General features: G+C 33.2%; 1 protein-coding gene across 1 annotated transcript in view; it reads left to right on the top strand.

The window, feature by feature from the left end:
- The window catches only part of LOC129923063 (soluble guanylate cyclase gcy-34-like), a 35,469-nt gene extending 32,556 nt beyond the window's left edge, over positions 1 to 2,913 (top strand). Inside the window, exons 12-14 of the mRNA XM_056012020.1 lie at positions 1,135 to 1,233; positions 1,326 to 1,417; positions 2,814 to 2,913. Of these exons, the coding sequence (XP_055867995.1) occupies positions 1,135 to 1,233; positions 1,326 to 1,417; positions 2,814 to 2,858 (236 nt within the window). The 3' untranslated portion in view covers positions 2,859 to 2,913. The remainder of the gene's footprint in view (positions 1 to 1,134; positions 1,234 to 1,325; positions 1,418 to 2,813) is intronic.
- The last annotated feature ends 9,994 nt before the right edge of the window (positions 2,914 to 12,907 follow it).

Here is a 12,907-nt window from a genome sequence, read left to right as displayed (position 1 = left end):
CAAGTAATTCTTCATTAGTTTGAGGCGCGAAAAGCTTCTTTCACCAGATTCCACAATTACGGGTATTGTATTATACCGTTTTTTTTTTTATCGCGCCTGGTATTGTGTTTTCCATATTGAATGACACCTCAAAATAACAATGTTGTCAATATTTCAGGAGATTTTTTATGAGTTTTCACAATGAAAGCGTGATCTCACACGTCAAATGTCGCGTAGTGCAAATAAAACTCTAGAAATATCTAGACAGCATTTTTATTTTGTTTAGTCATTTTATCGGTTATTTAAACAATATTATAGAGTCTAGATTGATCTAGACATGTAGTACTTGTAGGCACTTGTATCCTAGAAGTTAATTAAAAAATTAAAAAAAAGGTAGGCATTTATTTCCCAAACTGTGTACCACGGAACCCTAGTGTTCCACGAGGCTTGAATATTGAACTAGTAGGCCACCACGTGAATTGATTTAATCTCTCTAAAAAAATAAGCAAAGTGTTCTATTTCATACTCAGAATGTGCGAAATGTTCCGTTAAGGAAAAGTTTGGGAAACAATGCCAGATTTGAGTTTTTAAAATCTAAATATTTAAAGGTCCGTTGTTTTAATAGTAGTAGTTACAAATAATTGAAACAATGAAACCGGAAGTTCTTGTTTGTAAACTGAGAACTCTGGGTCTGAAAAATTGAAATCAGACTAACTTCTAAAATCTACCCGCCCTTTAGAAATGTATTTTGCTAAGGTTGAAGAAAAGATTTTTTTACTTTTATAATTACCTATCCCTTAGTCTGTTGGATAGTTGGGGAACCATGTAAGATTCGTCGACCGTCTTTCTCCATTCCTCTCTGTCCTTTACCTTAGTTAGAACCTCTTTCAATGGCAGGCCCGTCCATTCTTTTATGTTGTCCTCCCATCGCTTTCTCTGTCTGCCTCTTCTTCTTTTTCCTGGTACTGTTCCCTGAAGGAAGGTCTTTGCTTGCCCCGAAGATCTTGTAATATGGCCATAGATTTTTAGGTTGCGTTTTTTTTTTTTACGATAGTTAGCAGGTCATCATGGGGTCCAATCGCTGCAGTAACCCTGTCTCTAATAAGATAAGATTTTCAAATGACCCATGAATAATTACGTGGTTATACGTTTCAGGCGTAGTGGCTGCAGGTATCGTAGGGCTGAAAATGCAGCGTTATCTTCTGTTTGGAGATACTGTCAACCTGGCTTCAAGAATGCAATCAACCAGTGAGCGTAAGTTGAAAATTCTAAACGCTTTAAAAAAAAAAAAAAAGCCAGTTTTAAAATTGGAATGTAAAAATATCACTATACTATTTTCATTTCAGCTGATCGTATTCATTTGTCACCCTCAAGTGGATCACTGCTCATGCTAGACTCGACATACTTGCTAGAACAAAGAGAACAAGTCCACATTAAGGTGTACACGAGTTATATTTGGTTATCTTTATTAGAAAAACCTGGCCACTTCTGTAACTAAGTTGTAACATTATACAGATAAACTGCCTTGAACATGTAAATAATTCCCAAAGTGATGGCATCATTGAAAATTAAAGGAGACGGAAGGAAATAAAATAGTCCAATGGGATTAGTTTTCTCTGATCATGCTGGAATCTTGTATTTCACTGTGTTTGCGGCGACCCTGGAAAGATCAACATTATCCGTCCCTTTCGTTTGACTAAATCAATATTGAATCTTGTAAAGAGCAAATTATATTCGATGTACAGATCGGTGGTCAGAACTGAAATGGCACCCTTAGTTTTAGGCTTAGTTTTACAGAAGCGCATTCAACAGGTGACGGGGGTTGCCTGGAACGTTGCCCTCTGATGTAGAAGACACAGATTTTACGTATGTCTTAGCCACTCTCTCTGTGTTTTCCCAAAATTATTAAGTGGCAACTCCTGGTAAGCCAGATAAGGGTATGTGGTCTTGTACAAGGGGAAATAACAATAACATGGTAATGCCGTGATTTTTGTTTTGTACTCTGCTGCTCTCCCTTTCTCGTTCATGCAATAAGAAAACAAGTTTTTGATTCATTAGACATTTTGTTTTCAATAAAGGTTTATTATTTTCTTGCTTGAACTCTAATTTTACAAATAATTCGAAGTTCAGAACCTAATTTTAGAAAATAAAATTCAGTTGAATTGTGTGAAGATAAAAAAAAAAGGATAATAAAAAAAAAAAAAAAAAATAACAATATAGGCCTAGGCCTACATCAGGAAAAAAAAAACGTTTGTCACTCGATAGAAGCATAAAGTAGTGCCGCCATAAGATAGAATAGAACCCATATCATCGATAAAAATATTGCAAACCATAACATTTGAAGATGAACGTACAATCGCTAGCATACAATCATATGATTGTATAACAGTGGTATATTATTTTTTGTGTCAGGCACCCATGAACAGTCCTCAGCACCACGAACAAAAGTTAAATTATCCTTTCCAGACCTTGCGATCTATAGGGCATAATATGTAAAAGTCATCTGTTTCTATGGTTGATGATTAACGAGGGGGGGGGGGGCAAGCAGCACAACGACCAACCGCCTTTACTTTCCCCAAATAATGTTAGATACTCATAAAAGTTGGGTGGACTCGGGGGGGGGGGGGAGCCCTTAAAATTCCAAAATTAAAAACCCCAGTCTTCACCAGGATTCAAACTCGGGATCCATCAGTTTGGAAGCCAAGCGCTTCACCTCTACTAGCAATACTTAGTTATTAAATAGTTATTCGACGTACTTAGGCCTACATAAATTACATTGGTTACTTAAAACCTCAGGAATTCTCACACTAACGGAGAACTCTTTTGTCTTGCAGGGCAAAGGACACATGCATACTTACTGGTTGTTGAGCAGAACATAGTGACTGCCGTATTTTCTCGCATATAACCCGCAGACGCGTGTAACTCGCACAAATTACAAAAATAAGTAAAAAAAAAAACAAACAAAATCGTACAACCTACACCCTTATATACCCCGCACGTGACTTGCCGTAAACTACCGGTACATAAAGCTGTTGCTCATCAGACGTCCCTCGTGCTCCAGTCGTTCCAGCAAAGCGATGCACAGAGTGCGACGCGCGTGTGAAAAGCGAGCCTAAGGTCATATCTGTCGTATAGTATCTATTATCTAAGGCAGGGGTTCTCAACCTGTGGGTCGCGACCCCTTTATGGGTCGATTGACAATTTGCCAGGGGTCGCCTAACACCCATCGAAAAAATGAATTGTTTTTGTCTATTCTTCTATTGCTGTGTGTGTGTGTGGGGGGGGGGTCGCGGCAGAGTGGGGGATTGTAAAAAGGGGTCGCCGAGCCTAAAAGGTTGAGAACCGCTGATCTAAGGTCTAAAAAGTGACGCTAAAACCCCACCTGTATGTCCATATTTTCCTATATTATCCTATGTCTATAAAGTAAAGTAAAGTTCCCCTTTTCAGAACTTGTGGTCTATAGGCAGTGGCGTAGCAAGGTATCCGTGGGCCCGGGTTCAACAATATCTTGGTGGGCCCCCTTCTCCTTCGACCATATGTCCATAGAGTCATTCGCCGTATGCAAATTACTACCCCAGTGGTCAATGGTCATATGCCCCATCTAGCCCTGTAGCCCTTTTTTTAAAAACAAGTAGGCCCAATTATGTCATTACGTTTGATTCAGTTAAAACTCTAGTGTCTTTAAAATCATGTTGGTACAATTTCTTAACAATATTAAACGACTTCAAGGTGTTTCGAATGACAAAAGAAATGTTTTATGAGTTCTATTTCCCATTATACACATTTACATTCCGAAAACATTTCTATGTGTAAATTTATTAAACATTGATACAAACTATTACCTGATTCTACGTCCATTATTTAACAGTAAATAGATCTAACATTTATTTACTAACATTCTAAGTAGAAAAGTCAGTAACCAGTGCATCTGTTTCTAAACTTTTGTGTGTTTATCAATGAAAGAACACAAAGTGAAGCCAACTTGCTCTGTATCATAGAAAATTTTAAATAATTTTTGATCAATCGAAATTTCGAAAATGGCGTCATGCTGAACAAACTGATTCAAAGTGAGAACTGACATGCATGCTGGGAAAATGTTTAGAAAACTTGATAAAATGAAGTTGTATAGGGAAAAAAATTATCCCATGTAGTTGTGTACAAAAAATAAACAGCCAAATTTCGTATTGAAACAGACTTGAAATGTCGTTATGAAAGGCTTCCTTTAAGGATTGAATCTCCTAACAATATCCTATAGAAATATCATCTGGGTCAGATGAAACTAGAAGCATGTTGACATCATATAACTCTTTGCCGTCTGCACTTGAAATGAAATCTACAAAACTAGGCTTCAACATTTTGACCATGTTTTTATGCCCATGAAATCTGTCATGTAATCGAGAAACAATGGCAAATACGTTGAGTTTAAAAGTCTTCTCTTGAATATTTTCTCTTCATAGTAGGCTCATCGATTTGCCTTTCAACTTTCCGTAATTGTATAGAGCGAACACAAACAATCAACAATTAAAATTGTATCAAGACCCAGCTACTTCAGCAGTCTCTATTTTTACACTCTTAAAGTCATTCTTCAGTGATTTACTTGATTCTAGATCTTCAGTTGACTTTCTGCTTGATGTAGATCTTGCTGTTCACTTTCCAACGTTACAACGTTGATCGCGCTTACGATTTAGTACTGGACAATAAGCAGGACAATATGACCGAATGTTTCTTAGTGTTTCTGTAGGTGCAGCAGCTCGTTAATTAATTACCAGAACACCAAAGTCAGTTCAATCCCCAATTAGTTTTTTCATCGTCTCAAAGAGTATAGGGATTTTATTACTTTTTTTTAAATATGTAGGATGATGTACGAGTAGCACATTCATCGACTTTATTAATTTTTTTAATTATTCGGAGAATAAATCCTTTTTTTTTTATTCAGTAGCTCAAAAAGGTTTTATATCGTCAAAAACAAATTTCCTGGTCTCTCACGAATAGTAATTTTCTGCCCCAGAAATTGTTCATAGTTCATTCGATTGTCCTATTTTCCGGCTGTAGACATCATGCCAGTTGCTTTTTATTAAAAACAAGCCAATTATATTCCAAACAACAATGGCTTTATTAAAATTTTATTTTAAAGACAGAAAAAAACAAAAAAATTGAGCTTTGAGAAAATTGAATAAATAGCAGCTGTGTCGAATTTTTATTCGTGACCGTCAGGACTATCCCGGTAGATTTAATTGTTATTGTCACTCTCTCCCCTTTCCTTTCTTTTTTCTGTTAACCAAACTATCACTTTCTCTCCCACCCCAATTTCTGTAATGCTATTTAAAAAAAAAAGAATGGAGCGATCTGGCAACAATTTTCAACTTAAATTCACGTTCAGGACTAGACACCATTACAATAAAAAGAGCTCTAGGTTTGAAAATAAAAACAAACAACCTGTTTGAGCAACAGTAAAAAAAACAAAACAACCTGTTTGAACAACCGTTCTGTCTGGAAGAGATCCAAGTCAATGCCTATGTAAAGCATTGCTATTTCCGATATATCTGGCACTCCGGGCGCATGGGCTAGAATGCATGGCCGAAGGCCGAGTACACCGGGAACCTCCGCCATTTTCCTATATTGTACCTAGCTAACCGTGCAGGACTCGCCATTATGTAACGGCCCCTTGAGGAACGGCGCATGGATTATCGACAGGGAGCTCTCTTTCAACTCCGCTCTGTGCAATGGGTCCACTCTAGCGTTACCTTGGGCACTCCCACAGGAGTTTTGTTTTGCAATTCATTTAGCCTAACCACTTCCTCTAATGGTCGTTTCCACCCAAGTGCCACGTTGAGGCAGAATATCGTACTAGGGTACGCTGACAGTAATCCAGGTCGCTGGTATACTGACTCAAGCTTAAAACACGGATAGATGCTTTAAAACGAATATAAAGTTTTGGTATAAAGTTTATGACATTTTGAGGGAGTTTATTGGATTCTATTTTTTTAATCGCTTCTTACACAACTGTTATTATTCTGTTCACTTTGGTGTCATACTTCCCTTAGTTATCATGTGGGCCCCAATGGCTATGAGTAATGGGCCCAAGTGAAATGAACCCCGTTGCACCTTTGTTGCTACGCTACAGGCTGTGGGCCCCTAATGGTCGTGGGCCCGGGTTCATTGAACCCCTTCGCGCCATGGATGCTACGCCACTGTCTATAGGGCAGATGATGTTAAGGTCATCTGTTTCTGTGGCCTACGGTTAACGAAGGTGTCATGTGGCCAGCACAACGACCAGCCGCCTTTATTTTTCCCTAAGTAATGTCAGGTACCTATTTGATCTGGGTGGATTTAGAGGCGCCCAAAGATCCGGAAATTAAAAATCCCAGTCTTCACCAGGATTCGAACCCGGAGCCCCCGCTTCGGAAGCCAAACGCTTTACCGCTCAGCCACCTATGCTATGTTTATGAGTAAAATAAATTTTGTTAACCCCGCACAGCGGCCATTCGTTTGTATAAAACTTGTATACCGGGTAATATGCGCAAAAATACGGTAAGTTAATGCAAGCTTCACGGAGGACCCAAAGTGGATAATGTCTGGAGACTGCATACTTACAGAACTAGTGCAGCTTAAGCTTTCCACTCATGTAAGGAAGAACTGATGATTCTTATCAGTGTCGCACAAAAGGAAGTCTTGAAGAAAATCGTATTAGTAAGAGTTGTAGGCCTGAACACAGACCTGTGACGTTGTAACCTGTGTTCACCCGAGACCAATCGTCACAGAATGAGTAAACACTGACCTGCAACGTCATAACCTGTGGGCGGTGGAGACCAATAGTTAGTTGCTACATCACAGTTCTGTACGACGTGGCAACGGGTTATTGGTCAGTGTTGAGGCCTGCTATAGCAATTGGTCTCGATATAAGTCACGTGTTTTGATAGTTGAGAAAGACTGATCAGAGACGCAAGAGATTAAAGAACGTGTCTTTGTAGTGAATTAGATTGTGTTCAAATATCATTTCATTTTAATTGCTACTATTAGCTCTATATCTTATCTCAAGTTGATGTGTATATTGTTTAATTGTTAATAAAAGCTATCTTGAGTCCCTGTACACAAAAGAAGTTTGTTCAAGTTATCACTAAAAACATAATACGCCTACATCGGTTTAGTTGTACGAGCTGTCTGGAAACTGCAATCCAAGGACCGACCAAAAACATTCTCTAACCATAAAATGTTCATCCTTTATCAACGGTTTAGATCAGCAGTTCTCAACCTTTTAAGCTCGGCGACCCCTTTTTACAACCCCCCACTTTTCCGCGACCCAAACCCACCCACATTTGCACAGCAATAGAAGAATTGACAAAAAACAATCCATTTATCGATGGTCTTAGGCAATTGAGTTGAGAACCCCTGGTTTAGATCTAAGCTAAAATGTTGCCTGTATGGAAGTGTGCACGGCCACAAATCAACAGAACAAGCAATATATAAAAATACTTTAAAAACAATAACAAAACAAGCAATATATAAAAATACTTTAAAAACAATAACAAAACAAGCAATATATAAAAATACTTTAAAAACAATAACAAAACAAGCAATATATAAAAATACTTTAAAAACAAAACAAGCAATATATAAAAATACTTTAAAAACAAAACAAGCAATATATAAAAATACTTTAAAAACAAAACAAGCAATATATAAAAATACTTTAAAAACAAAACAAGCAATATATAAAAATACTTTAAAAACAAAACAAGCAATATATAAAAATACTTTAAAAACAAAACAAGCAATATATAAAAATACTTTAAAAACAAAACAAGCAATATATAAAAATACTTTAAAAACAAAACAAGCAATATATAAAAATACTTTAAAAACAAAACAAGCAATATATAAAAATACTTTAAAAACAAAACAAGCAATATATAAAAATACTTTAAAAACAAAACAAGCAATATATAAAAATACTTTAAAAACAAAACAAGCAATATATAAAAATACTTTAAAAACAAAACAAGCAATATATAAAAATACTTTAAAAACAAAACAAGCAATATATAAAAATACTTTAAAAAACAAAACAATCAATATATAAAAATACTTTAAAAACAAAAACAAAACAAGCAATATATAAAAATACTTTAAAAACAAAACAAGCAATACATAAAAATACTTTAAAAACAAAAACAAAACAAGCAATATATAAAAATACTTCAAAAACAAAAACAAAACAAGCAATATATAAAAATACTTTTAAAAACAATAACAAAACAAGCAATATATAAAAATACTTTAAAAACAAACAAGCAATACATAAAAATACTTTAAAAACAAAAACAAAACAAGCAATATATAAAAATACTTTAAAAACAAAACAAGCAATATATAAAAATACTTTAAAAACAAAACAAGCAATATATAAAAATACTTTAAAAACAAAACAAGCAATATATAAAAATACTTTAAAAACAAAACAAGCAATATATAAAAATACTTTAAAAACAAAACAAGCAATATATAAAAATACTTTAAAAACAAAACAAGCAATATATAAAAATACTTTAAAAACAAAACAAGCAATATATAAAAATACTTTAAAAACAAAACAAGCAATATATAAAAAATACTTTAAAAACAAAACAAGCAATATATAAAAATACTTTAAAAACAAAACAAGCAATATATAAAAATACTTTAAAACAAAACAAGCAATATATAAAAATACTTTAAAAACAAAACAAGCAATATATAAAAATACTTTAAAAACAAAACAAGCAATATATAAAAATACTTTAAAAACAAAACAAGCAATATATAAAAATACTTTAAAAACAAAACAAGCAATATATAAAAATACTTTAAAAACAAAACAAGCAATATATAAAAATACTTTAAAAACAAAACAAGCAATATATAAAAATACTTTAAAAACAAAACAAGCAATATATAAAAATACTTTAAAAACAAAACAAGCAATATATAAAATACTTTAAAAACAAAACAAGCAATATATAAAAATACTTTAAAAACAAAACAAGCAATATATAAAATACTTTAAAAACAAAACAAGCAATATATAAAAATACTTTAAAACAAAACAAGCAATATATAAAAATACTTTAAAAACAAAACAAGCAATATATAAAAATACTTTAAAAACAAAACAAGCAATATATAAAAATACTTTAAAAACAAAACAAGCAATATATAAAAATACTTTAAAAAACAAAACAAGCAATATATAAAAATACTTTAAAAACAAAAACAAAACAAGCAATATATAAAAATACTTTAAAAACAAAACAAGCAATATATAAAAAGACTTTAAAAACAAAAACAAAACAAGCAATATATAAAAATACTTCAAAAAACAAAAACAAAACAAGCAATATATAAAAATACTTTAAAAACAATAACAAAACAAGCAATATATAAAAATACTTTAAAAACAAAACAAGCAATATATAAAAATACTTTAAAAACAAAACAAGCAATATATAAAAATACTTTAAAAACAAAACAAGCAATATATAAAAATACTTTAAAAACAAAACAAGCAATATATAAAAATACTTTAAAAACAAAACAAGCAATATATAAAAATACTTTAAAAACAAAACAAGCAATATATAAAATACTTTAAAAACAAAACAAGCAATATATAAAAATACTTTAAAAACAAAACAAGCAATATATAAAATACTTTAAAAACAAAACAAGCAATATATAAAAATACTTTAAAACAAAACAAGCAATATATAAAAATACTTTAAAAACAAAACAAGCAATATATAAAAATACTTTAAAAACAAAACAAGCAATATATAAAAATACTTTAAAAACAAAACAAGCAATATATAAAAATACTTTAAAAACAAAACAAGCAATATATAAAAATACTTTAAAAACAAAACAAGCAATATATAAAAATACTTTAAAAACAAAACAAGCAATATATAAAAATACTTTAAAAACAAAACAAGCAATATATAAAATACTTTAAAAACAAAACAAGCAATATATAAAAATACTTTAAAAACAAAACAAGCAATATATAAAAATACTTTAAAAAACAAAACAAGCAATATATAAAAATACTTTAAAAACAAAAACAAAACAAGCAATATATAAAAATACTTTAAAAACAAAACAAGCAATATATAAAAAGACTTTAAAAACAAAAACAAAACAAGCAATATATAAAAATACTTCAAAAACAAAAACAAAACAAGCAATATATAAAAATACTTTAAAAACAATAACAAAACAAGCAATATATAAAAATACTTTAAAAACAAAACAAGAACGAAGATTATCTATGTGAAAGCGCTATTTCTTCTCTTAAGAAAATGTCAAAGAGTTCAGCATATTGAAAACATCTTACCTGCATGGGAGTTTAACTTGACATTAAACTTTTATGTTTTGATCCAGGTCGGTAAAGATTATACAAAAGCACTACTTATCACCACTTAGCACTTATCATCTCAAAAGTAGAGTAGCAATTATACTTAAAACACTGAGCCATAATCTTCAAAATACAAAAATTAAATTTAATAAAATAATCAGACGCATCAGGTAGGTGCATTTCATATGCTAGGACAAATTTGTACAAATGCTCCTTCTTCCCTAGTGCTATTAGAGCATGGAATGGGTTGCCTGAGCTAGCCAGGAAAACCAGTGACTTGGCAGAATTTAGGTCATTGGTTAATATGCATGATTGAATTCATGACGCGTAGGATGTAATCATCTTCTTTTTTTGAAGTAATGTCTGTATTATATAAGATAAGATAAGATTGCCGAAGAAAGGCAGAGACGATTAAAAAAAAAAATAAATTCGGACAACGGCTTTGTGTGCATTAGGTGTGGCAAAATTTGCATGTTGCAGCTGGGATTGCCAAGTCAACCTCTAGGCCTCTGCACTCACTCTTATCGTAGACAATATTAGATTTCATCAATTTTTTGTGTGCATTATAAACTATATAGGCCTATGGGGCCTACATTCTTTTATTTTTTTTAGATAATTATTATATCCAACGTTCATCTATGAGAATTAATTAGAATGTCAAACACCTAAATCATTGGTTTTCCTTAGTGATTGAGGCAGCCTTTTGCATGCTGTAATGATACTTTTAAAAAAAGGTTCTTATATGACTTTGCTCCAGCATATATAACAAGAAAAGCCTTTTAGCTTTGTCTTTCATGGCATTTATTAAATGTTTTTTTTATGTTATGTCTGCTTACAAATATTTGACAGCATGGGCATAGCCGGGGGGCGGGTTAAGGGTTCAACCCCCCCCCCTCAAATGAAATCCCTCCCTCAGAGGGGGGTGGGTCGGAATTTAGTGACTGATTTTTTGCTTTGATTTTGTTTATTTTAGGTGAGATTGTAATATTAAACCATCACTTGCCCCAGCACAGCCAATGGGGTTTTGAGTTTAAAACCCCCTACTAGGGGATTTTGCGGTTCTTTAAAACAAAACAAAAATATTAACGACAATACCCCATTTCCAAGAGCAAATCTAAGGAAGATTTTTGTTTTAAAACCCCCTTCGAAATTTTTTTATACGATGAAACGCACTCTCTATGAGCGTAGCTAAGGGGTTTTGAATTTAAAAAAAAAAAAAAAAACTCCTGAGATTTTTAGTTTAAACCCCCCCCCCCCCAACAGATGATTTTGATATAAAATCTAAAGCAAACTAGTCACCTAATTCCAAGAGCGTAGCCAAGACAGGTTACACATTTCTACCAGCCGCTAGACTACATTAATAAAGTGCAGTGAATAGTCATCTACCGAAATTGAAAAAAAAAAAAAAGACTAAATGTGGCTCAACAAAGATGGCTAAGACGGATTTTAGGAGTCAGTTATAGATCGGATCTCAATAAAGGAAATCCTATGCCGAACTGGGAGTCAACCTCTTAGTAAAGTTGTGACAGAGCGTCGCATGAGGTTTGCGGGACATGTTCTCCGACAAGATGAATTACGCATACTAAGAGTTGCGATGACATGGAGACCATTACTAGGAAAGCGCAAACAGTGACACCCTAGCTCAACTTACCGCCACACTTTCATGGAGGTCCTCAGAGCAGTGGGCACCAGGTGGGAAGAGGCTTAAGACTTTGCCAGTGACAGATTTTTGTGGAGACAACTTGCTGCCCAATGCGAGGAACAGCGCTGGAGGATCTAAGTAAGTAAGAATAGCAGATTAGGTTTTTGAACTAAAAATTTTAATAGCAGGATAATGCACTGTAGATACTTCAGAATATGTTTTTTTTTTTTTTTTTTTTTTGGCTTTAAATACCGGAAATAGTACTTGGCGGCTGTAAGCTCCCCCAGACCCCTTTGCTGGCAAGGGCGGGGTGTCTACAATTTCCCCACTAACTCCAGGAGAACCTATTCTAGGATACAATAAACGTCTTCTGAAAGAATGCAGGGTCAGAATGTAATAAAGATCTATTATTGTACACACACACACACTCATACATGAGAACCTCCCCCCCCCCCGAAAAAAAATCCTGGCTACGCCCATGTTTGACAGGGACAGGTCCTTCACCTACAACTCGTTTGTGTGTGTGTGTTTTTTTTTTTCTTATAGCGAATAAGTCTATTACGTCACACTTAGAGACAAAACGATATAAATATATTTTAAAAACAAATTTGGTTCTTTTTAGGTGCAGCCATTCGTAGTAATTTGGGGAATGACGCCACAACTCTGTAAACGTAGAAGGTGGTCCTACAATATATATTATATGGTTTATGAAGAAACGAATAGATCTAGATGTAGATACATAATTTAAAAGATCGAAATTGTGGACGTTTTTTTTTTTTTTTGTGGCTAACTGTTCCTTAATCTGTATACTGTTGACTGTAGATTCCAAAGAGTAAACATGGAGGAGATTTATTTAAACATCATAAAAAAGGAGAACGAGTTTCATATGAAAGCCA

Source organism: Biomphalaria glabrata, chromosome 15 (assembly GCF_947242115.1).
Source record: "Biomphalaria glabrata chromosome 15, xgBioGlab47.1, whole genome shotgun sequence".
Lineage (NCBI taxonomy): Eukaryota > Metazoa > Mollusca > Gastropoda > Planorbidae > Biomphalaria > Biomphalaria glabrata.
The sequence above is the reverse complement of the archived record's forward strand: the minus strand, read 5'-3'. Positions and strand labels throughout refer to the sequence as shown.